Genomic DNA, 22500 nt, shown 5'->3' with positions numbered 1-22500 from the left:
GTCATCAGGCTGCAAGTTGGCTTAAAGAGTGAGCCATCAAGTGAGGCAATTCATCTTTTAGCAAGAAAACAAGACAGGCCCGAGCCGGTTCGCTCCGTGGATAGAGCGCCGGCCTGTGGACCAAAGGGTCCCAGGTTCCATTCCGGTCAAGGGCACTTACTTTGGCTGCAGGCTCCTCCCTGGCCCCAGCCCTCATCAGGGTGTGTGCAGGAGGCAACCAACCCATGTGTTTCTCTCACATCTGTCTTTCCCTCTCTCTTCCACTCGCTCTAAAAATCAATGGAAAATATCCTCAGGTGGGGGATAACAAAAACAAACAAAAGAGACAGAATCAAAGCAGGTTGCTGCTCTGATTTTTCTTAAAAATTGGCTGCAGACTGAGCCCCAAAAGGACGCTCAAAAGATCGGGTGCGGGGCTCCGGGTGCCAGGGGCTACTCTGAAGAAGTCCACGCTCTCTCGGACGCGGAGGTTCTTACTCGCCGGCGACACGGGCTCCCCGGTGCGGCGCCGGCGGTGGGCGGACGGGCCGGGCGCTCAGCTCTTCTTGCGCAGCTGGTTGTACTGCGCGCGGCCCAGGATGGGCTCCATGTGGCTGGGCCGGAAGAAGCTGTCGCTGACCCTGCGCGCCTTCTCGCGGGGCACGGCCGGGAACGTGGAGCTCAGCGCCGTGGGCAGGTCCCCTCTGTCCTCCAGGCCCGGCCCCCGGGCGCTGCGCAGGCTGCCCCGGTGCTGCGCCGGGCGCTGTGGGGGCTCCGGGCAGGTGGGCGCCGCCGATGCCCTGCGCTTCAACTCCTCGATTTCCCGGAATTCGCTCTCGGGCTCCATCAGTGACAACCTGGGGAGCTGAGATCAGGCAGCAGCCTCAGGGCCCGGTTTGGTGTGGATTCAGTCTCGCCTTGAGCCTCTGGCCCACCCCCGAGGCCCCGCCTCCCAGGAGCAGCCAGCAGCAGGGCACAGGCTGGGGGTGGGACAGGGCCTGTGGCGCAGCGGGATGGGGTGCGCTGCACCAAGGCAAGGCAGACCCTCCTGCAGTTTCTAGACCCCGGTGCCTCCTCCAGGGCCTCTCAGTGGGAGGCCAGTGGCTCCCTGACCCACCCTGGGGCCCACACACCGCCCCAGCCAAGGTCAGCGGTCCCTGCCTGGTTCTGATCGTGGTTCCAGTGACTGAGTGACCCCAGGTCCTGCAGGTGGGTGCTGAGGGGTGAGGGCCAGGCCACGGGGACCCCCATTCTGACCGGGAGGAGGGAGGTGGGGGAAGGTCTCAGGCCCGGGCACCAGGTCTCTCTATTCCTGGGGCTGGGCAGGGCCCCAGTCAGGGCCACAGTAGGTCAGCCTGTTGCCCAGGCCCCGGGGTCAGGAGGGTCAGCGGGTGCGACTCACCGGCACGTAGTGCACCACCGTGTCCACCACGTTGTCCGTCACCCCCTTCAGGGCGTCTGACAGCGACATGGCCCTGCTCTTGGTCTTGGTCGAGGCGACAGCGGGGGCCGATGTGAGGTGCAGCATCCTCCCTGCCGTGCCCAGCACCGCGGCGGGCGCCCACAGCACGGCCGAGATGGTGCCCTGGACGGCCTTCTGCAGGGTGTGCACCGCGCTGCCCAGGAGGCCCTGTGGGCGCGGCAGGGCTGCTGCCTGGGGACCAGAGCAAGGTCAGGGCCTCCTGCAGCATCCCTGGCCCTCCCCGCCCCCCACCCCAGGCCTAGAGCGGAAAGAACATGGACCCCTGGCTCTGCTGCTGTGTGGCCTCGGGCAGGTCACTTGCCCTCTCTGAACCTGTCTTCATCTGCGACTAGGCTGTTGACTATGCTACGGGCTGTCGAGGGGTCCGCTGCGAGAAGGGCATGGAGGTCCTGGCGGCTGGGCCTCTGCTTCTCACCCCTCTGGGCTGTGCGCCCCTCAGCTCCCTCTCACCTCACTGAGCTGCTCCTCGGCCTCCGAGTTCGAGTCCTCCTCCTTCTCCTTCTCCTTGGCCTCGTCCCCCTCGCTGTCTGTCTGGTCATCGTGGTCCGCCTCGCGGGCGGCGGCGGCGGCGGCGGCCAGGTTGTGCAGCCAGGGCACCCGCACCTCGCTCTGCCGCCGGATCACCACCTGCGAGGCCGCTGACGCTCCCCACTGGGCCAGACTGCTCTGCGGGCGCCAAGGCGGGGGGGGGGAGGAGGGGGCCTCTGGCATCACAGCCCCGGCAGCCAACATGCCTCCCCCACTCCCCTGGGTCAGGGAGGGGAGGTCACAGGGCCTAGCCCCTCATTGCCTCCTGCACGCCCCCTACTGGGGATTGAGCCCACAACCCAGGCATGTGCCCTGACTGGGAATCGAACTATAACCTCCTGGTTCCTAGGTCAGTGCTCAACCACTGAGCCACACTGGCTGGGCTTGGCTGAGCTGGATATTTTCATACGGAACTTTAGTAAGAAACTAAGGCCGAAAAGGAAATAAAGACAATATTAAAGCATCAAGGTCAGCAAACACATTTCAGCCATCATTTGGGTGATGCTTTCCCTCCTTTTTCACTCCCGTGTAATATTCCACCGTGGAAATGGACCACATTTGCCCATTCTGTTGACGGCCATTTGAGCTGTTCTCAGTTCTCGGCCAAGGGGACACCTGAGAGGAACATTCTGACCTGTCGCTTGGGGGACATCAGCTCCCATTCTGCTGGCGGGATCGCCAGGTCACCAGGGAGGTGTGTGTTTAACTCTAGTAAGTGGTTGCAGATCTTTAAAGAGTGACATCAAGTGGGCCAGTGTCCCATGGGAGGAGACCAGCAGGCCCCACTGGTAAATGCCCCCCCCCCCACCATGCCTTCCTACTGGAGCTGCAGAACCCAGCGCACAGTAGGTTCTCAGCTTGAATAAATGGGCCAGGTCTGGCGATGCTTTCAAAAGGATCACCCAAATGATGGCTGAAATGTGTTTGCTGACCTTGATGCTTTAATATTGTCTTTATTTCCTTTTCGGCCTTAGTTTCTTACTAAAGTTCCGTATGAAAATATCCAGCCCAGCCAAGCCCAGCCAGTGTGGCTCAGTGGTTGAGCATTGACCTAGGAACCAGGAGGTCATAGTTCGATTCCCAGTCAGGGCACATGCCCGGGTTGTGGGCTCGATCCCCAGTAGGGGGCATGCAGGAGGCAGCCGATCCATGATTCTCTCTCATCATTGATGTTTCTCTCTCTCTCTCCCTCTCCCTTCCTCTCTGAAAGCAATAAAAATATGTTTTCTAAAAACCCAGCCCATCTCTGCGGAAATAGAGAGATGGGGGGAGAGAGAAGCTGCCCCTCCCCGGCCTAGGAAAGGCGGCTCTACCTCGGGTGCTGGGGGGACAAATCGGAAGCCTCCGGAGGGGAATCAGAGACCTGGGAGCAGGCGGGACACGGCCCTGCTGGAGCTTCCCCTACAGATGGGTGGTGCCTAGTTTATTTACAGGTGACATGCCCTAGCGCCTGGACAGCAGCTGGGTGTGTGTGTGTGTGGGGGGGGGGCGGGCGGGGTCTCTGCTCCCTCACAGGTGGGAGAGCCCACAGCGAGAGCCCCAATTAGGGAAATGAAGGTGGGGTGGGACCCCGTGGGAGAATGGGTGGTGGGGGCCAGGCACCGCCCTCAGCTTGCGTCCTGGCCTTTCCTCTTGTCCTTAGACCGAAAGTCCCAGCCCAGGCTGTGGGGAGCGGGGTGGGGGGGGGCAGTCAGAGCTCAGGGCACACACTCACCAGGGGTGCCACCCCGGGGATCCACATGGCCAGGGCGTGGCCCTGCTTCAGCACCTGCTTCGTGGTCTGGAAGGTGTGCTGAGAGAGGGTGTTGGCCAGGTTCCCCACCCTGCTCAGGAGGCTGCGATCGGCCTTGGGGGGCTTCTGGGCCTGCTGGCGGCCCGGCGCGGGGGCTGGGGAGGAGTTGCGGGGAGAGAAGGGAGAGCGGATCAGAGGTGCAGGGAAAGCTGGGCTGGGTCAGGGTTAGGGCTGCAGCTGCTGTCCCAGCTCCACAGGCTCATGGTGACCTGGGCCCCCACTTTCCCCTGCTTGCAAATGGGAGACCACTCAGAGAGGATGGGTGCATCGGAAACCCCGCGGGGCCTCCCCTGCTCCGGAGCAGGGGCTGGATGAGCCCTTGCCCAGTTTGCTCATTTCCAGGGGCCACCTCACTCCCCAGGGAGGGACTGGCAGCCCCCGCGGGCAGATACCTGACTCGTCCTTGGCTGGCGGGATGAGGAACTCTACCACCTTCTCCATGCCACCCACGGCCAGGTCGGCGCCTCCAGAGGCCAGCCGGCCCACTCGGGTCTTGGCGGCATACTCCGCAGTGTCCTTGGCCACCCCCAAGGCGAGCTCACAGCTGGCCAGGGCGGCCCCCAGGACCTTGTCCGACGTGCTGGAGATGGGCACGCTGATGCTGTTCCGGGCGCTGCGGAGGCGGGTGGAGATGGTGCCCTTCAGCTCAGAGGCGATCTGGGGGAGCGGGGAGGAGGGTCAGGTACGTGCAAGGCCCAGGGGAGCCCGACTGGCGTGGCTCAGTGGTGGAGCATCGACCTAGGAACCAGGAGGTCAGGGTTCGATTCCCGGTCAAGGGCACATGCCCGGGTTGCGGGCTCGATCCCCAGTAGGGGGCATGCAGGAGGCAGCCGATCCATGATTCTCATCATTGATGTTTCTCTCTCTCCCTTCCTCTCTGAAATCAATAAAAAAAATATTTTTTTAAAATTTAAAAAAAAAAAAGGCCCAGGGGCCTGGCACCAATATCTGGGCCCTGGATTAAGCAGGGCTTAAGAGGGAAAGGGCTCGAACCCTCTCGTGCCAACCGCCCCGATCACCAGGCTTCTTTGCACTGGTGCTGCCTACTGAGACCCTAACCCCCCTGGGGTGCCCCAGGGCCGCTGTCCTGATGCCCTGTGCACACAGACGTCTGTCCTTCAAAACGCCCCTGTCTGCTCTGACCTCCCTCAGAGCACTGCGCACAGCCCGGCTGCATCTGCAGGGATTTATGGATGTGGCTGAGCTTCCTGCACGTTCTCAATAAAAAAAACGTGTCTCGCCCTCGCCCAGTTGGCTCAGTGGATAGAGCGTCGGCCTGCGGACTCAAGGGTCCCAGGTTCGATTCCGGTCAAGGGCATGTACCTTGGTTTCGGGCACATCCCCAGTAGGGGGTGTGCAGGAGGCAGCTGATCAATGTTTCTAACTCTCTATCCCTCTCCCTTCCTCTCTGTAAAAAATCAATAAAACATATTAAAAAAAAAAAGAAAAAAAGAATGTGTCTCTCCCATTAGCCGGGGACGTCCTTTGTGACAGATGTTGCCCTTCATCTGGAAAAAAGAACACGGCAGAGCACAGGCCTGGGAGCCAAACAGACCCACTCTCGGGGCCTCCCCTAAGGCTGTGTGACCAGCGGGAAGTCACCAGTTTTCTCATCTGTAAAATGGGGACAACCACCCCATCCCTAGGACTGACAGGAGGGTGACATGAGACAGCTCTAGAAATCATGCATCGCGGCCCTGACATGGGGGTGGGGGGGCAGCGGGGGGGTCAGTAACTGTCACAGACCAACTGATGTGGCGGACATGGGCCTGCAATCCTGGGATCCATGGGTGTGACCAGGATCTTAGGTGGCTGCGGACTCCACGTGGTCCAACGCAGGCCCCCGGGGGGTCTTGGGGGGATGGGGGTGTCAGATCAGGGGACCCACCCTGTACCTGCTGGTGCCAGAAAGCCTGCCTTCCTTTGGCTCCACGGGGACAGGAAGGAGCGCACCGCGTGGCCTGAGGGGCAGGCAGCCGCCACCAGCCTGGGAGGGCGCTCGCCACAGAAATGAATGACTCCCGGTCACGGCACCCAGGGCCTGCACCCCCCCCCCCCTCAAAGAAGAGAGGGGCTCACCTTTTCAGGGGGGTACTGGAGGGCCGGGATCTTTTCCTCCAGGTGGTCCAGGCCTCGGCAGGCCAGCTCATTGGCGGCTGTGACTGGAAGCAAAGGGCCGAGGTGGGCACTGTGACATCCTCACGGCGGCCTCAGTGCCAAGCAAAGCGCCTGGAGCCCTCAGACCCCCCGTCCCTGCTCCTTCCGGAGCATCACGGAGCCCGAGGGCCTCTGCCCTCTCCGCAGTGCGTGGCTCCGGGCAAGTCACAGCCCCCCTGACCCCAGTTTTTTGTTGTTGTTTTTTAATCCTCACCCAAGGACATTTTTCCATTGATCTTTTAGAGAGAGTGGGAGAGAGAGGGAAAGACAGAGAAACATCGATGCGAGAGAAACACATGGATTGGTTGCCTCCTGCATGCGCCCTGACCGGAATCGAACCCAGGATCCTTCGGTCCGCAGGCCGATGCTCTATCCGCTGAGCCACACCGGCCAGGGCTGGAGATGGGTTTTATTTGTACCCTTTCATAGGCTCTTCCGCCAGGTATCTTATTTTTCTTTACAAAACTTTTCGTAGAGAGCCCAGGTGATGTGACCGCCTTCTGACTGGGCAAAATGAGACCAAGGGATTATCTGAGGAGCGTGTAGGGGGGAGGCGGCTGGGGCCTGGGGCCTCCTCACCCCTGTGCTCTCCTGCTTGCTGTGCAGACTCCTCAGACCCTGTGATTCTCTAATCAGGATGGTGGAAAGTTCTAGGCTTCCTGGTATTGCTGGGGTTTCCCTCAACCCCCCCCCCCCACCCCCACCCCAACCCCCGCCCAGGGCTGGGCCTGGGAGGCAGGTTTCCATGGGGGCAGGACACTGATCAGGGGCAGGTCTGGGAAGGCGCAGGGAGGGGTGCCCTGCCCCTCCAGGGCCCTGGCCGGCAGCTCTCTGCTGCCCCCACGTGTCACGAGCTGGTACCACCAGCGGCTGGGCCCCGAGGGCTTCCCTGGCCTCCGCTCTCCACAGCCCTGGCAGGCCAGCCTGGTGCCCGCCGCCCCTGCCTCTGTGCCGGGCTCTGCCGGTTCCTGTGGCTGCATCTGGAGCTGAAGTGGGTGTCTGACCTGCCACGGGGCCCACTCCCACCACCGCCCACAGCTCTGCCCACGCCTCCTGCCAATTGCTTGGCCCATCACTGTGACCCTAGGAAAAGGCCAGCTGGGCATCTATGGACAAGAAGAGCAGTATCTATACCCAGCTCTGCTTCTCCATAGCTCTGTCATCCATGTCTACAGGTGAGAAGGCTCTGCAGTGAGTCAGACACACATATAAGCAGCCAGCTGGGAGGCGATCAGACAGACGGACGGGCGGACACACAGACTGGCAGGCGGGCAGGCAGGGAGCACGCGTGAGGAGGCGGGCGGCCCACGTGCCACGGGGACTCACACTGGGTGGACAGCCTGCGGACCACGGGCTCCATGCTCCAGGCGGCCAGGCTGCTGGCGCCCTGCACGCCCTTCTCGTAGGCGTTGCACACCGAGGCCACCAGCGGGTGGGCCTCCTTGGTGCTGGTGTAGGTCTTCTGGACGCACTCGCAGGTGCCGCTCACCACGGGCAGCTGCAGCACCCGCTGCAGCACGTTCTCCTGCTCCTGGCGTGGGAGGGAGACAGGCCAAGGCGTGGGAGTCAGCCTACCTCCCTCTCCTGCCCCCGCATCCCCCTACGGCGGCCCCAGGGCCACAGCGCCCACGGGTGAGGCCGGCCTGGGTCCGGTGACCTAGCAGGAAGCCAGGTCTCAGTGGTCTCTGCACCCCCGACAGGGAAACGGGCCACAGCCCAGCCCCCCGGGCTCCAGCCCACCCACTGACACCGTCGGGCGCAGAGCTTCTGTCCATCTCGGCTTGGGGGCTTTATCTAAACACTAGAGGCCTGGTGCACGAAATTCGTGCACTCGGCAGGCGGGGGCGGTGGGGAGGGGTCCCTCAGCCTGGCCTGCACCCTCTCGCAGTCCGGAGCCCTTGGGGGCAGTCGGATATCCTTAGCGCTGCCACGGAGGCGGGGAGAGGCTCCTGCCACCGCCGTTGCGCTCGCCAGCCATGCGCCGGCTCAGGGCTTTTGGCTGAGCCCTGCTCACCAGGGGCAGCTCCTGTGTTGCGCATCTGCCCCCCTGGTGAGCGTCATAGCAACTGGTCGTTCCGCCGTTTGGTCGGTTTGCATATTAGCCTTTTATTTGATAGGCTTTCTCACCCTCGCTGGTTTGGCTCAGTGGATAGAGCAGACTGAAGGGTCCCGGGTTCAATTCCCGGCCAAGGGCACATGCCCAGATTGCATGCTCAATCCCCAGTAGGGGGCGTGCAGGAGGCAGCCAATCAATGATTCTCTCTCATCATTGATGTTTCTATCTCTCTCTCTCCCTCTCCTTTCCTCTCTGAAATAAATAAACATATGTTTTTTTAAAAAAGGAAAAGTAGAAAGGTCCCCAGCTCTGACTCGCTTTGAATTTGCCACCGGTACATGGTTCTGCGGGGGAGGCGAGCTCCCAGCTGTGTCCGCGGGTAGGAGGCTGAGCTAGAGACCCTCCAAGGAGGTGTGTGTGTCCACTAGACCCAGGCTACAGCATCTGAGCCTCCTGTCTTGCAGATGAGTTTGAAATCTGAACCAGAAAAAGATTATGACTATAAACAATGAACATCTTCTTTAATGCTTTGGACAGAGTCCTCAGGGGGTCTTTTAGGCCAGTGGTGGGCAAACTCATTAGTCCACAGAGCCAAATATCAACAGGACAACGATGGAAATTTCTTTGGAGAGCCAAATTTTTTAAACTTAAACTTCTTCTAACGCCACTTCTTCAACATAGACTCGCCCAGGCCGTGGTATTTTGTGGAAGAGCCACACTCAAGGGGCCAAAGAGCCGCATGTGGCTCGCGAGCCGCAGTTTGCCAACCACGGTTTTAGGCAAAGCCAAGGAAGAGAGAGGTCCTGGGGGGGAAATACCACCCCCTCCCCCCCATTAGGATGGCTTCAGTGTGCACCTGTCCAGCTTGAGCCTCTGTGTGCTCTGCGATCAACACAGAACTGAACACGGCGATTCCCAGGGCAAAGGGTAATCCAAGCTAACGTGGGACAAGGTGAGTTTTGTGTGGCTTCATCATTTTTTGTTTCAATATATTTTTTAAATATATTTTATTGATTTATTACAGTGAGGAAGAGAGAGGGATAGAGAGTTAGAAACATCGATGAGAGAGAAACATCGACCAGCTGCCTCCTGCACACCCCCCTACTGGGGATGTGCCCGCAACCAAGGTACATGCCCTTGATCGGAATCGAACCTGGGACCTTTCAGTCCGCAGGCCGACGCTCTATCCACTGAGCCAAACCGGTTTCGGCTGTTTCAATATTTTTTAAAAATATATTTTAATTGATTTCAGAGAGGAAGGGAGAGGGAGAGAGAGATAGAAACATCAATGATGAGTAACTATCAATCATTGATCGGCTGCCTCCTGCACGCCCCACACTGGGGATGGAGCCCGCAACCCGGGCTTGTGCCCTGACCGGGAATCAATCCATAACCCACCCCACCCCCCGGGCTCATAGGTCGGCGCTCAGTCACTGAGCCACGCTAGGTGGGCAGTTTCACTATTTGAACTGTGTGTAAATCAGAGAGGCTTGGCCAGGAGGTTCCCAGGTACATCCAAACATGTCAAACCATCCCAAATCACGTGGGAAACAGCTGGACACAGCCCTGGGCACGCACCCCTCCTCTGTGCCCTGTGTGACTGCGGGGCGCAACGGTCACAGACCACGGCAGGAACAACGCCTGGTTACACAGTGCAGCGGCCCCTACTGCAGGGACCTCCACCTGGGCGGGCAGAGCGTGGCCCTCGTGCCGGGGTTTAGAATACAGTAGTTCTGTCCGGCCGGTGTGGCTCAGTGGTTGAGCATCAACCTATGAACCAGGAGGTCACGGTTCGATTCCCGTCCAAGGGCCCATGCCCGGGTTGCAGGCTCGATCCCCAGTGTGGGGCGTGCAGGAGGCAGCCCATCGATGATTCTCTCTCATCACTGATGTTTCTATGTCTCTCTCCCTCTCCCTTCCTCTCTGAAATCAATTAAAATATTAAAAAACAAAAGAAAGAATACAGCAGGTCCCTTCTCCTCTCCCTCCCAGCCGACATTTCTGTCCTTTTTCTCCAAAGTCCTTCGTTTTGAATGAGCATCTTCTCTACCCCCTGCCCCGCCCTCCCCTCCCCTCGCGGCTCCTTCCTCGGCCCGGGGTCCACCCCACCGCATGCATCCAGGCTACTTACAGGGCAGTCTCCGTCCATCAAGGTGGGACTCTTGTTCACGGCCATCGTAGCTCTTCACGCTGCAAAGCAGATGGTCCCGGTGCGTCAGCAAACCCTCAGCTGCAGACTCACAGGGTCAGTCCCTCCCTCTCGGGCCTCCAGCTGGGCCCAGGCTGCCTGGGAGCCGGGGTGCCCTGAGCAGGAGGCACTAGGCTGGCGGGCGGATGACACAGACAAGCAGCCACTCCTGGGGGGGTCCCACCGGGATGAGGTGCCCACAGCCTGCTTGTCAAGACTGGTGTTTCTGCCTGGCTGTGGTGGCTCAGTGGATTGAGTGTCGTCCCATGGACCAAGAGGTCCCGGGTTCGATTCCCAGTCAGGGCACATGCCCGGGTTGCGGGCTCGATCCGAAGGAGGGGGCGTGCAGGAGGCAGCCGATCCATGAGTCTCTTTCATTATTGATGTTTCTATCTCTCTCCCTCTCCCTTCCTCTCTAAAAATCAGTAAAAATATTTTTTTAAAAAAAGAAAAAGATTGGTGCTTCTTACAAGGATGCGGGATAAGAAGTAAAAAAAATGAAGGTCACTTTAAGAGTTAAGAGGTTCTGCCCTGGCCGAGTGACTCGGTTGGTTGGGCATCATCCCATATATCCGAAGGTTGCTGGTTCGATTCCTGGTCAGGGCACATGCCCGGGTTGCGGGCTTGATCCCCACTAGGGGTGTGCAGGAGGCAGCCGATCTCCCTCTAACATGAATAAAAACGTATTTCTTAACAAAGGGAAAGTCTTGCACTCATTCTTTTTAAGAAGGCCAATCTGCCAGTCCTCCCCTCTGTACTCAGCCAGGCGAGAAAGTAGTCACTCTTAAAACCAGCTACTTTCGACCGCGTTCTGGAAAAGCTAGTGGCCCCAGACTATCGAATCTACGCTCTTGGTCATTCACCCGGCAAATTCCCAGGAGACCCCCGACCCTCCACTTCTTTCCGTGGACTCTCAGAGACCCACCAGGTAAGGCAGGTAGGGCAGGTGTCCCGGGACCCCCACACTCACTCCAGCTGACGCCTCCTCTGTCCCAGAGCCCGGGCTGGAGTGTCTCCGCCGACAGAAACAATCCCGGTCGCTCCAAGGAGTCTTGGGCAATGCCACTGACACCTCCCAGCTAGAGGAGGGCAGAGACGAGAAAGCTTAGTCAGTCCGTTGCCATGGTTACTTGACCCCCGGGCCCCCCCGGGGAATACCCTAACTTCTGTAAGATGTAGCCAACTAGGAGGGAGGTAGATGGCGGAGCTGCAGGGGACCCAGGCTCAGGGCAGTCATTATTCCAGAGCTTTCCATCAGTTCCGTAACAGGTTTCTGGCCCCCCAGTTCTCAAAATCCGGTTTTTCCAGAAGGAAGGTGTGGGGGTACGTGTCATTAAACGTGGGAGCTCTGAAGTTCTACAACCTTCCGCTCCTCTTCCACAGAGGGTCCTGCAGGGCTGTTTTCAACTCATTTTCCAACCCCTTATTATTACTATGAGAGGGAATTTCTTTAAAAATTTGTATTGATTTCAGAGTGGGAGAGGAAGAGAGATAGAAACAACAATGATGAGATTCATGGATGGGCTGCCTCCTGCACATCCCCCACTGGGGATCGAGTCCGCAATCTGGGCATGAGCCCTTGACCGGAATCGAACCTGGGACCCTTCAGTCCGCAGGCCGACGCTCTACCCACTGAGCCACACCAGCCAGGGCTCTCAGTGAGATAGGGAACCCAAGCCGGGGTGGACTCCCTGACAGTCCAGCCTTTGCGGGAGCAGCTTCAACCTCTGTCCATTCCTACATTTCAAGGAAATTTTTTTCTTTTTTTAAATATATTTTATTGATTTTTTACAGAGAGAAGAAGGGAGAGGAATAGAGAGTTAGAAACATCGATGAGAGAGAAACATCCATCAGCTGCCTCCTGCACACCCCCTACTGGGGATGTGCCTGCAACCAAGGTATGTGCCCTTGACTGGAATCGAACCTGGGACCTTTCAGTCTGCAGGCCGACGCTCTATCCACTGAGCCAAACCGGTTTCAGCTCAAGGATATTTCTTGAACTCCACCTGCTCTAAGATGCCACCAGAACATGCCGATAGAGCCACCTGGATTCACCCAAGATTCTGTCACTGATCAGCAACCAAGAACTATGGCCTCGCACCCCTGCCTTAGCCACGGGTCAGGCTGAGCCCGAGGCCCGGTTCCTGGCTGCAAATGATGGAGGGCTCCGGTGCGAGCCCCGGTGTTCAGGCTGAGGAGGGCCTCTTAATGAAAACGGACGGGAGCAGGACAACGCTGACTTCCCTGCTGTTGGTGGAACTGGATCTACTGCTGACTCTCTAGGTTGTGTGCTGTGGGCAGTGGAGGAGGAGGCGGAGGGTGGGGCCCGGCCTGCGTGGCTCAGGGAGCATCAACCTATGAACCAGGAGGTCACAGGTTTGTTTCCCTGTCATGGCACATGGCTGGGTTCCATCCCCAGTGAGGGGCGCGCAGGAGGCAGCCAATCGATGATTCTCTCTCATCATTGATGTTTCTATCTCTCCCACCCTCTCTGAAATAAATAAAAGTATTTTAAAAAAAGAGAGAGGCAGAGGGTGGGGGAAAACTGAGCTCTATGATAGGTCCTTATTATCCAGTCTGTACCTGTGAGACAATAAAGCAGGAACTGGGAGGTAAAGAAAGGGAGAGTCCAATGGGGAGTCGTATCTGATACGTTCACTACTTATGGGTCCGACCCAGACTTCAAGAACGAAATGGGTAATGGCGGGGGGTTGGGGGGGGAGAGGGGGAGTGTCTAAGGCATGCCCTCTGCCCTCGGGCGGGCTCAGGACGCATAGCCAGGGGCTGTGTCTGGAGAGCAAGCCGGCCAAAGGGCAGCTCAGCCCTCGGAGGAGTGGCTGTGGGCCAGAGGGAGGAGAGGGCGCTGGGCCCGCAGCGCTGCTGACATAGCCGGTCCTCTGGCCGAGCTGCCGGGGAGCCAGGATGTGGGGGAGAGGTGAGGGAGGTGAAAGGGCCAGGGGAGTCCCTTGGGAAGGGTCCGCGTTCCGGCAGCAGCTTCAAGGACACGGTTACCTTCCTCCCCCATCTCTGTCCGCCAGCACCCCCCATGCCCACCACACACACCACCACACACAGGGACCTTGCCATCTGTGCACAGCGGGTCCCAGAACTACGCAAGGCACTGACCTCATCCCTGAGTGCATCTCTCGGGCAGTGGGTTCAGCGGTGAAGGTGCTGGCTTGTACATTTGTTAGGAGGGTCTTGCTTTTTGAATCACTCCTGCACGTGGAGGCTCGGAGGTGGGGGTGTTAGTTAAAAAGGTGCACAGGGAGGGAGGTACCGGGGCACACACATTCTAGCGCTTCACATATTCTGGAAGAGGCGCACCCTCCAGACTCCCCACCACCTACTCTAACTTGGCGAGGACAAAAGTACCACTATGAGCCCGGCCGGTGTGGCTCAGTGGTTGAACTAGGAGGTCACAGTTCAATTCCCAGTCAGGGCACATGCCTGGGTTGGGGGCTCGATCCCCAGTGTGGGGCGTGCAGGAGGCAGCTGATCAATGATTCTCTCTCATCACTGATGTGTCTCTCTCTCTCTCTCTCTTCCTCTCTGAAATCAATTAAAAAATATATTTGAAAAAGGAAGAAAAAAAAAGTACCACCACGATACCACTGTAACGTGCCTCCAGAAGCAAAATCCCACCTTCGGGCTGACAGAGGACCTCGCCTGGGTAGCAGCCGGATGAGAGCATCGTAGAGCCTCTAGCGACCCAGGTGTTCACATCTAAGTCCCTCTTCATCCTCCTCCTCAGCGGGGGTTCCAGGGTAGAGCTCACGCCGCCCTGTGCAGACTCTGCTGAAGGTCATCTCGGGATCGCCTTCCTTTAAAAGCCTTCGCCATGCCCACAAAACACTCACAGATACAGAGTCAATTTTGTCTAGAAATTTAATTAGACATATTTAATCTATCACAGTAAAGGATCTGGACAAAGTATCAGGAGTTGTTTAAACATTTTATGTGCCCTGATCTAGCAGCTTTCATGTCTCTTAAAATTCCCAGAAGGTTTCTTCTCAAATCCTGAGTCTTGATCGCTTTAAAAATAAAAAGCCAAGGACCCGAGCTTGCTTTCTAAGCAGCTCAATCACACGTTGGGGAAGCTCAGCTCTGTGATCACAAAAGGACCCGACCCTCAAGATGGGAGGTGGGAACACGAGTGAAGTGGCCTCTGCTCCACACTGAACATCTCCTTCACTAATGCCTACGCTCCTTCCACCTCCCAACCCCCACACATACGGGGTGTGACTGATCACAGAAAACTGCAACCCCCCGACATTCAGAGCACTTGTGACACTTAATTGCATAAATTTATGTGGAAATGCCCAAACTGTCATATGGCTTTAAATAAAACAATCTTGCTGACAAGTCTAAATATACAGGGAGCCCCTCCCCCCAAAATGCATATACACACTAACAGCTCAATTTTGAAAATAAGATGAATTTTAATAAACACGGCTTTTGTAATTATTCAAAGTGTGTGTATACATTTTTTTGGGGGGAGGGGCACCCTATAATTTTAATTTTTGGAGAAAATAGAAACCACTGACCAACACAGATTCTCAGAAAGGCTTCTTGCACCGAATTCCGAGTCTCCCACTCGCCTCCACCAGACGGCAGTGAGCTATCACAGAGGCGGGGCAATGAATAATGCTGAGTCCCGGCTCCGGCTCTTGAACTCAGGACTGAGCGACCTTGGACTGGCAGTCAGAGGAATGAGGTTCTGGCCTCGGCCTTCTTTAAACCCCGTGTCCTCCTCTGTCACGGCTACCCCGTGGTGACCTTCCACGTTCTTTTTGCCTCAAGTTCTTTCTAAGTGCCTGGTCACTGCACTACCTCGGACACAACTGATACCTTGGAGGTGCCCGATGCCTTTCTGATCCCACTTCCGGACAGAAGGACAGGAGTGCAGTGATGTCAGGGGGAGCGATTCCCGAGGCTGTAAGCCCAGCTCCCACCATCCGCATGGGCCTGTGGGGGAAGGGGCCTCTGCTGATCTGAGGGCTGTGAGTCAGACCAGCCGTAGGTGAACAAAAGCAGTGAGGCGGCACAGCCCAAACACTGCTGTGTGTTAGCGTCCACTTATTAGTTTTCTTTGTTTAGTTCACTTGTTTTCTTTCCATGTTTATTCAGCAAACACCAAGCTCCCACTATGTGCAGAAGAGAGGCTCAATGAATGTTAGACGGAGGGAAAATACTCAGAAATTCAGAAGTAATCGCAGCACTCCAAACAACATGTAAATCTTCATGCTCTCCCTCCTCCATCCTTGGCCCGACCTCTGCTCACGCACCAGGCCCCTGAATGCTCATGGGAACAAGTCGTTAAGCACAGACTGACCCAAGCATGGTCCGTGCCCCACGCAAATGTCCATCCCCCCCAGGAGCTGCGCGTTGTCAGCCTGGAGCCGCCTCAGTGGATCTTCAGCTTCAGGTGAGGCCAGGCCACCGTGATGATCCCAGCCACCGAGGACACGAGCCCCCCGAGTCCAATGATGCCGGGGTTGGACTTATAGATGCCCAACTGGTCCAGAGGGTTCAGGATGTCACAGAGGTTCTTCACCGTGTCCAGGAGCAAGGGAGGGTGCCGTCGCAGCGATCGGAACAGGAGCAGGAGGAAGGACTGGAGCCATTCTGTTTCCTCATCGGCCACGCTGTACCCCAGAGGATCCTGGGAGAGCGACTTGGCCCTCTTGGCCTTGTCCTGTGCGGCCCGTTCCATCTGCAGGGAGATTTCGTACAGATCCCTGAGCAGGCTCAGCAGGAGGGAATAGCAGTAGTGGCGTGCGGCCCACATTCGCCATTTCTCCTTGTTAATGCTGGAGGCGAGCCCTACACTCCTCACCCAGAGGACGGCGTCACAGATGAAGTAGACCACACGGTTCAGGTTGGCGAGGGTCAGGCAGAAGCGGGCCACCAGGTCCGTGGCGTGAATGCTCTGCTGAGTGGCCTGCACAGCGTGGACCACGTTGCCCAGCCTGAACCCTGCAAGAACCCACGGCAGCAAACGGTTATTTAACGGGGCGACAGGGAGGCAGGGCCCCGCACCAGGGAGAGGCCAGCGCCGGTCCTTGGCCACTGTCACTGAGGCTCTGTCCTTGCTCAGGAAAGGAGAAAGACTACACCTCACAGCAGGTCTCGGACACCTAACATGACCCCAGCCCTGGCCGGTTTGGCTCAGTGAACAGAGCGTCGGCCTGCGGACCAAAGGGCTGGGTTTGATTCCGGTCAAGGGCACGTACCTCGGTTGTAGGCTCCTCCCCGGCCCGGGCCCTGGTCGGGGCTCATGCAGGAGGCAACCAATCCATGTGTTTCTCTCTGTCTTTCTCTCTCTTTTCTACTCTCCCTAAAAATCAATGGAAAAATATCCTCGGGTGAGGATTAACACAGATAGACAGTGCCCTTGACCAGAATCGAACCTGGGACCCTTCAGTCTGCAGGCCGACGCTCTATCCACTGAGCCAAACCGGTCAGGGCGGCTTACACTTCTTTACAAGGAAGGCTCTATGGTAACGTGAACTCCAGATGCAGCATCCTTCTGGAGTCTGATGCCCTACATTTTATTTCCTTACCACGCAAAAGATTGCTTTGAAAACAACACCATTATCAATTTGCCATTTCTCTGGCCCAACCCCCTTTGGCTCCTACTGTCAAGACAAATAACTGGCTCAGTGGCTGAGTGTTGACCTATGCACCAGGAGGTCAGAGTTCAGGGCATATGTCCGAGTTGCTGGCTTGATCCCCAGTGGGGGGCGTGCAGGAGGCAGCTGATCAATGATTCTCTTTCATCATTGATGTTTCTATCTCTCCTTCTCCTTTCCTCTCTGAATAAAAATATATTTTTTAAAAAAAGAATTAAAAAAAAAGAAGTGAAAGTGGTAGGATTTAGTGTATAGGACAACTAGTAATATTGTCATATATGACTAGTGAATTAAATCAACCACTGTAGGACATGCGTTTATCTGAGCCTGTAATTCCATTAGTCAGGGATTTATCAATCAAATATTTATGCATCAGTCAAATACTCAGTATGCGTTACTGTCCTAAACACTACGGAGGGTAACCAAAGAAGTACTTTCCTTAAAGAACTGTATCTTAGACTCAGCAAATGCTCGGAAGTAGCTTCCCCGAGGAAACTTATAATCTCAGAAGAATGTTTGGTATCACCTTATCAAAGGGAACGCAGGACACAGAACTCAACGAATAATCCTGGGTTCCATTCTGCCTCTTGCACTAATGACTGAGTGACCTTGGACAAGTCCTTTCTGGACTTCAGAGACAGGTGACCTGCAAAGGGCCTCTGAGCGCCAACATTCTGAAGAACCTGAGAACGTCCATCTTGTTCTTCCAAAGCCATCCAGAAAAGCTCACCCTGCCCTTCCCGCTTGACAACGTTAAGTCTTCTCTTGTCAAACCAGTTTTCTCACAGGTCCTCCAACACAACTGTTTGCTCTTAAGAGTCTGAGTCTTCCCTGGAGGAAACCACCCCAAGACGCTCTCCTTCCTCCTCTTGCTAGCCACGCCTCCAGCCCACCGCCTCAGAACGCCTTCTTTGTCCTCCATCAACGTATCTGGCACTAAATCTAATAGCGTTATTATACACCATGTGCTCTCAGATCTCCCACAAAGTTCGGGACTATGCCTCCAGGAGGTCTGTGCTCACAAATAATTGCCCAACATCTGATTTCCACATTTCCTCCAGGTCCCTGCTCACCTGCTGTAGCAACTCCTGGCTCTCCTCAGACAACTGGGAGTCGGGCACAGGACTGCTACTGGAAGGACAGGTTCCCACTATGCCTTATTGGTCAAGTGAACTAAGTGAGCGTAAAACACTTGACTTCACTTTGTGCCTTTAACGTGAAACCATGCCACCATTGGTCTAAGAAAATGTATCCGCCCCTACTGGTTTGGCTCAGTGGACAGAGCGTTAGCCTGTGGACTGGAGGGTCCCAGGTTCGATTCCGGTCAAGGACACATGCCCAGGTTGTGGGCTTGATCCCCAGTAGGAGGCGGGAAGGAGGCAGCCAATCAATAATTCTCTCTCATCATTGATGTTTCTATCTCTCTGTCCCTCTCCCTTCCTCTCTGAAATCAATATATATACACACACACACATATATACACACACACACACACATATGTATGTACATATATGTACATACATATATACATATATATATGTGTATGTATGTACATATATATGTATATAGAACGACTCTGTCCATTTCCTCTAGCAATCCCTCAGAGAAGAAGAGGAGAGGCAGGGGGCCCAGGATACAGCTATTCTGTTCTTCCCGAGAATACAAGGGGCTGCCAGGAGGCCGGAGCTCATGTCGGGGACTGCCCAAGCATGTGGTCATTCTAAGAACCAAAGGTGAACCAGCCCCAGCTGGTTTGATTCAGTGGATAGAGCGTTGGCCTGTGGACTGATGGGTTCTGGGTTCGATTCCAGTCAAGAGCACATGCTCGATCCCCCTCGCCAGTAGGGGGTGTGCAGGAGGCAGGTTCTCTCTCATCATTGATGTGTGTCTCTCTCTCTCTGTCTCTCTCTCTCTCCTCTCTCCCTTCCTCTCTGAAATCAATAAAAATATATCTGAAAAATAAATAAATAAAGGTGAGCTAACACGGTGTGTGCGCCACGGGTTGTGACTGGAAAGATGTGGAACAGCACCGACTGGGAGCACTGCAGGTGTTTGTGAATGGTCTGAGGCAGCAAAACAGTCCCCTTGTGGGGCCTGTCATTCCATGAGGGCAGATTGACCGGCTGGCTTCATCAGCGAACCTGACTAGAAAGGAATGTTCTAGAAAGTGTTGTGTGAATTACAGAGCCCGAGGATCCAAACCAGGGCCCACTGGCCCTTGGGAAACAGGGTACTTACATTTGCGGCCAGAGCTCACACTAGACTCCAATTTCTTGAGCTTCATTACCACCTTCTCTTTGTCAGCTTTAGGCTCTAACAAATACCTAAGCAACATGCATGTGTACTGAGTGGCTCTGAAACGGAAAAATAAAAATAAAAATAAAAATGAGGAGGAGGATTGACAAACCAAATGACACTGGATCCATGAAGTAAGGGAAGGAGGAACATGTCTCGCTAGAGGCAAAGCTTCCAAGACAATTTCTCACGCAAGCAGCTCTCCCAAGAGCAGGATTCTGCAACAGGCACTGCACGGGGCCAAAGGGGAGGACGCACGATGGAAATGCAACTCAAAGGTGATGCAGGAGATCTCGCGATGATACAGAGAGCAGCCCCTCCGAGGGCCTTTTGCTGGCACGGCGGTAAACTGCACAGAAGCCTCCCTCATGCTAAGTCTGCAAAGACCCACCGTCTTTATTTTCTCAAGTGCAGAATGGCTCTGCAGATTTCTAAAGGGAACTTTTTGCCACAGAGTTAACCGAGCACTTATGTGGCAGGAGTGGCTCAAACTAGAAGCCAATGAAAAGTCCACAGTGTGACTATTGTTTGATTTTTTTTTTTTAATGACAAGCAAATACACACCCATACATATCTAGATATGTCTTTCCAAACTAATTAGTATTGTATATAAAATACAGCCAGACCCGTTTAAGAATACCAAACGTTCAATGAAGTGAATATTGTCATGCCTACAAATATCAATGCCTTACTAACAGAAATAAAGCACATGAGCAATTTTATGCCCCATAATGGAACATCCAAATGCACTTGGCAGTCTATTTATACAGTACATGTCTGTTTCCCGCTGTCCTGTCACTGTATTTGAATCCCTTTGTGCTACAAATATTACTCTACCTCTGGTCTAATAATTAAATCTATATGAGACAAATTAACCAGAGAAAATAATCAAATGTAATTGCATGTGTTCCCATGGGAACCCCACGTACATGAGGGGTTCAGACACAGGAAGGGAAACTGAGGTATCCGACATTCTGAGCTAAGGATGAGGTAAGGCGCCTTGGGGCTTGAGGGAAGGAAGGTCATTTGAAGGACAATAAGATGCACAGATGTTCAATAATTAGAAGTTTGCTCTGCCCTACAGATATGTCATAAAAAGTTATTTCTGGTGACAACTCTTAGTATGGGCAAGGCCCCTAATTTATGAATTCTTCTAGGTAGTTAAGGGGGTGGGGCAGAAATTTTTCTTGAGCCTGAGGGGGTCTCGGTTGCCTTTAGCTCAAAATAATCCACATATCACAGAGGAACATCTTGGGGTGACTCATTCTGAACCCCTACACTCTCAATTACAATGTAACACGTTGCCCTAGCCAGTTTGGCTCAGTGGATAGAGTGTCAGCCTGTGGACTGAAGGGTCCTCGATTTGATACGGGTCAGGGCACTTGCCCGGGTTGCGGGCTTGATCCCCAGTAGGGGGTGTGCAGCAGGCAGCCGATCAATGATTCTCTCATTATTGATGTCTCTCCCTCTCCTTTCCTCTCTGGAATCAATAAAAATATATTTAAAAAATAAAAATAAAATGTAGCACGTTTTCCAAAGTGATGAAATATAAAATAATCACACACACACACACACACACACGCCCCTTAGTATGCTTCGTGGCTAGAGGGCTCAAGCTGTTCACATTCTCAGATTTGGTCAAGTATCAGGAATGCGTCCAAAAAACAAGGCATTCTTTTATGAATGCCAGTTTGTTCTTAGAAGCTGGAGTTGACCAAGAGGATTGGGAAATGAATAGGAGAGATTTCAGACCTTGCTGAGTAAGTATATCCTAAGCGATTATTTCATTAGCCAGCCTCACTGATGACCCTCTGGGGGTACAGTCTCAGCCCGCTGACTGCAGGCTTCCGTCTGCACGAAGCTTGTACACAATACAACCATTCTTCAAATCTCCCCAATTCATGAGGAAGGTGGTTTGGCGTGGTGGGTAGAGAGGTGGGCACTGGAGTCAACTGTGAAAGTTGCAATCTTTCAGCTCTGCCGCTTAAACCTGCTTGTTTCTCCCTCTGCAGCCGGCTCCTAGGGCTGTGATGGGGGTCCATGAGCCCTGATCCACTCTGGACAATAAGTCTCCTTACCCGGGCCATGCTCACTGGCTTGCTGGTGTCAGTACTTTACACCCGAAAGAGAGGAAAAGCTGTTCAATCAAACTGCAGCCGTAACTAATTATTTTTTTTCTTTTAAAATAAATGCACAAGAATCAAAAGAATTCCTAAAAGTACATCAGGAGCTGCCGGACCCGCGTGGCTCAGTGGTTGAGCTGGGACCTATAAACCAGGAGGTCACGGTTCGATTCCCGGTCAAGGGCACATGCCGGGGCTGTGGGCTCGATCCCCAGCGTGGGGCGTGCAGGAGGCAGCCGCTCCATGATTCCCTCTCATCGTTGATGTTTCTCTCTCTCTCCCTCTCCCTTCCTTTCTTAAATCAATAAAAATAAATAAGTAAATAAAATAAAAACATCAGGGGGAGGGTGGGGGTAAAAGGGAGAGATCAACCAAAGGACTTGTGTGCATGCATACGAGCCTAATCAGTGGTTAAGGACAACAGGGGGGTTGGGGCATGCGTGGGGAGGGGGGTGGGATGGGAATGGGGGGATGAGGACAAATATGTGATACCTTAATAAATAAATTAATTTTAAAAAATAAATAAAAACATCAGGAGCTCATTGGCATGGAAACCACCTCGTGTACGGAATGTTTCTGGCAGCACAGCGTGCGCCTCGGATGGGCGGGGAGGCCCTTCCAGGCTTGGGCGCCGCGATCGGTTCCCGGTTCCCAGGGCGGTCCGCCGCGGCGGACGGGACCGCACGGAAGGCGGAGAAGGTAACTCAGGTTCCCGTCTCTCCATGTGCCTTCGTGCGCGGTGTGAGGCCACCCCAAGGGCTCGGCTCCCTGGCCACATAAGTCACCCCAACGTTTCTTTAAAAATCAATGCTCGCGGCAGGCGGGGCGGAGAACCGTGTCCCCAGGCTGGGAGAAGGGGGCGCGCCGACCGGCGTGACAGGCGCGGGCTCGCGGCCCCGCCCCGCCGAGTTGGGGATGACAGGCTGGACCCCAGCCCCCCCCCCCCCCCCAGAGCCGGCGGCCTGCCCTCCTTCCCGGGGTGCGGGTCGGAGGAGAGGGCGGAGGGGGCGGAGGCGGCCGGCACCTGCCTCACCTGAAGAGCCGGTCGCGGCCCTGGGTCTGGTTGGTGAAGCGGATGAAGGCCTCCATGGCGCCGGCCACCGGCCACCGGGAGCCTGACCCGGCCGCGAGTCCTCAGGGCGCCACGGGTCCCGCGGGAGGTCGGCCTCGGACGCCGGAGGGGCAGAGTCTCTGGGCCAGCGGGGCGGGCAGGCGGGCGGGCGGGTGGGCGTCGCGAAGCGCGACTTCTCGGGCTTCCGGTCGG

The 22500-nt window shown here is 55.6% G+C and overlaps 2 protein-coding genes across 4 annotated transcripts; both read right to left on the bottom strand.

Moving 5' to 3' along the window:
* Positions 1-320: 320 nt before the first annotated feature.
* On the bottom strand, positions 321-11213 carry PLIN1 (perilipin 1). Its single transcript, XM_008161294.3, has 9 exons — positions 11154-11213; positions 10127-10185; positions 7266-7470; positions 5862-5944; positions 4175-4439; positions 3705-3877; positions 1913-2128; positions 1382-1633; positions 321-844 (listed from the first exon to the last, which is right to left on the bottom strand). Exons 2-9 carry the CDS (start codon positions 10169-10171, stop codon positions 536-538), a joined length of 1548 nt encoding a protein of 515 aa, XP_008159516.1. The 5' UTR covers positions 10172-10185; positions 11154-11213; the 3' UTR covers positions 321-535.
* Positions 11214-14601: 3388 nt separating this feature from the next.
* On the bottom strand, positions 14602-22444 carry PEX11A (peroxisomal biogenesis factor 11 alpha). 3 transcript variants are annotated; one of them, XM_054713410.1, is made up of 4 exons: positions 22270-22444; positions 19057-19172; positions 16023-16162; positions 14602-15899 (listed from the first exon to the last, which is right to left on the bottom strand). In XM_054713410.1, exons 1-4 carry the CDS (start codon positions 22323-22325, stop codon positions 15591-15593), a joined length of 621 nt encoding a protein of 206 aa, XP_054569385.1. In that variant the 5' UTR covers positions 22326-22444; the 3' UTR covers positions 14602-15590. The 3 variants fall into 3 exon arrangements, with proteins under 3 accessions (XP_054569385.1, XP_008159517.2, XP_054569384.1); XM_008161295.3 differs by having other exon boundaries at positions 14602-16162; XM_054713409.1 differs by lacking the exon at positions 22270-22444 and adding an exon at positions 20866-20893 and having other exon boundaries at positions 14602-16162.
* Positions 22445-22500: the final 56 nt, after the last annotated feature.

The sequence above is a fragment of the Eptesicus fuscus genome, chromosome 25 (genome assembly GCF_027574615.1).
Source record: "Eptesicus fuscus isolate TK198812 chromosome 25, DD_ASM_mEF_20220401, whole genome shotgun sequence".
NCBI lineage: Eukaryota > Metazoa > Chordata > Mammalia > Chiroptera > Vespertilionidae > Eptesicus > Eptesicus fuscus.
Note: the sequence above shows the minus strand (reverse complement) of the source record. Positions and strands in the feature narration are given on the sequence as shown.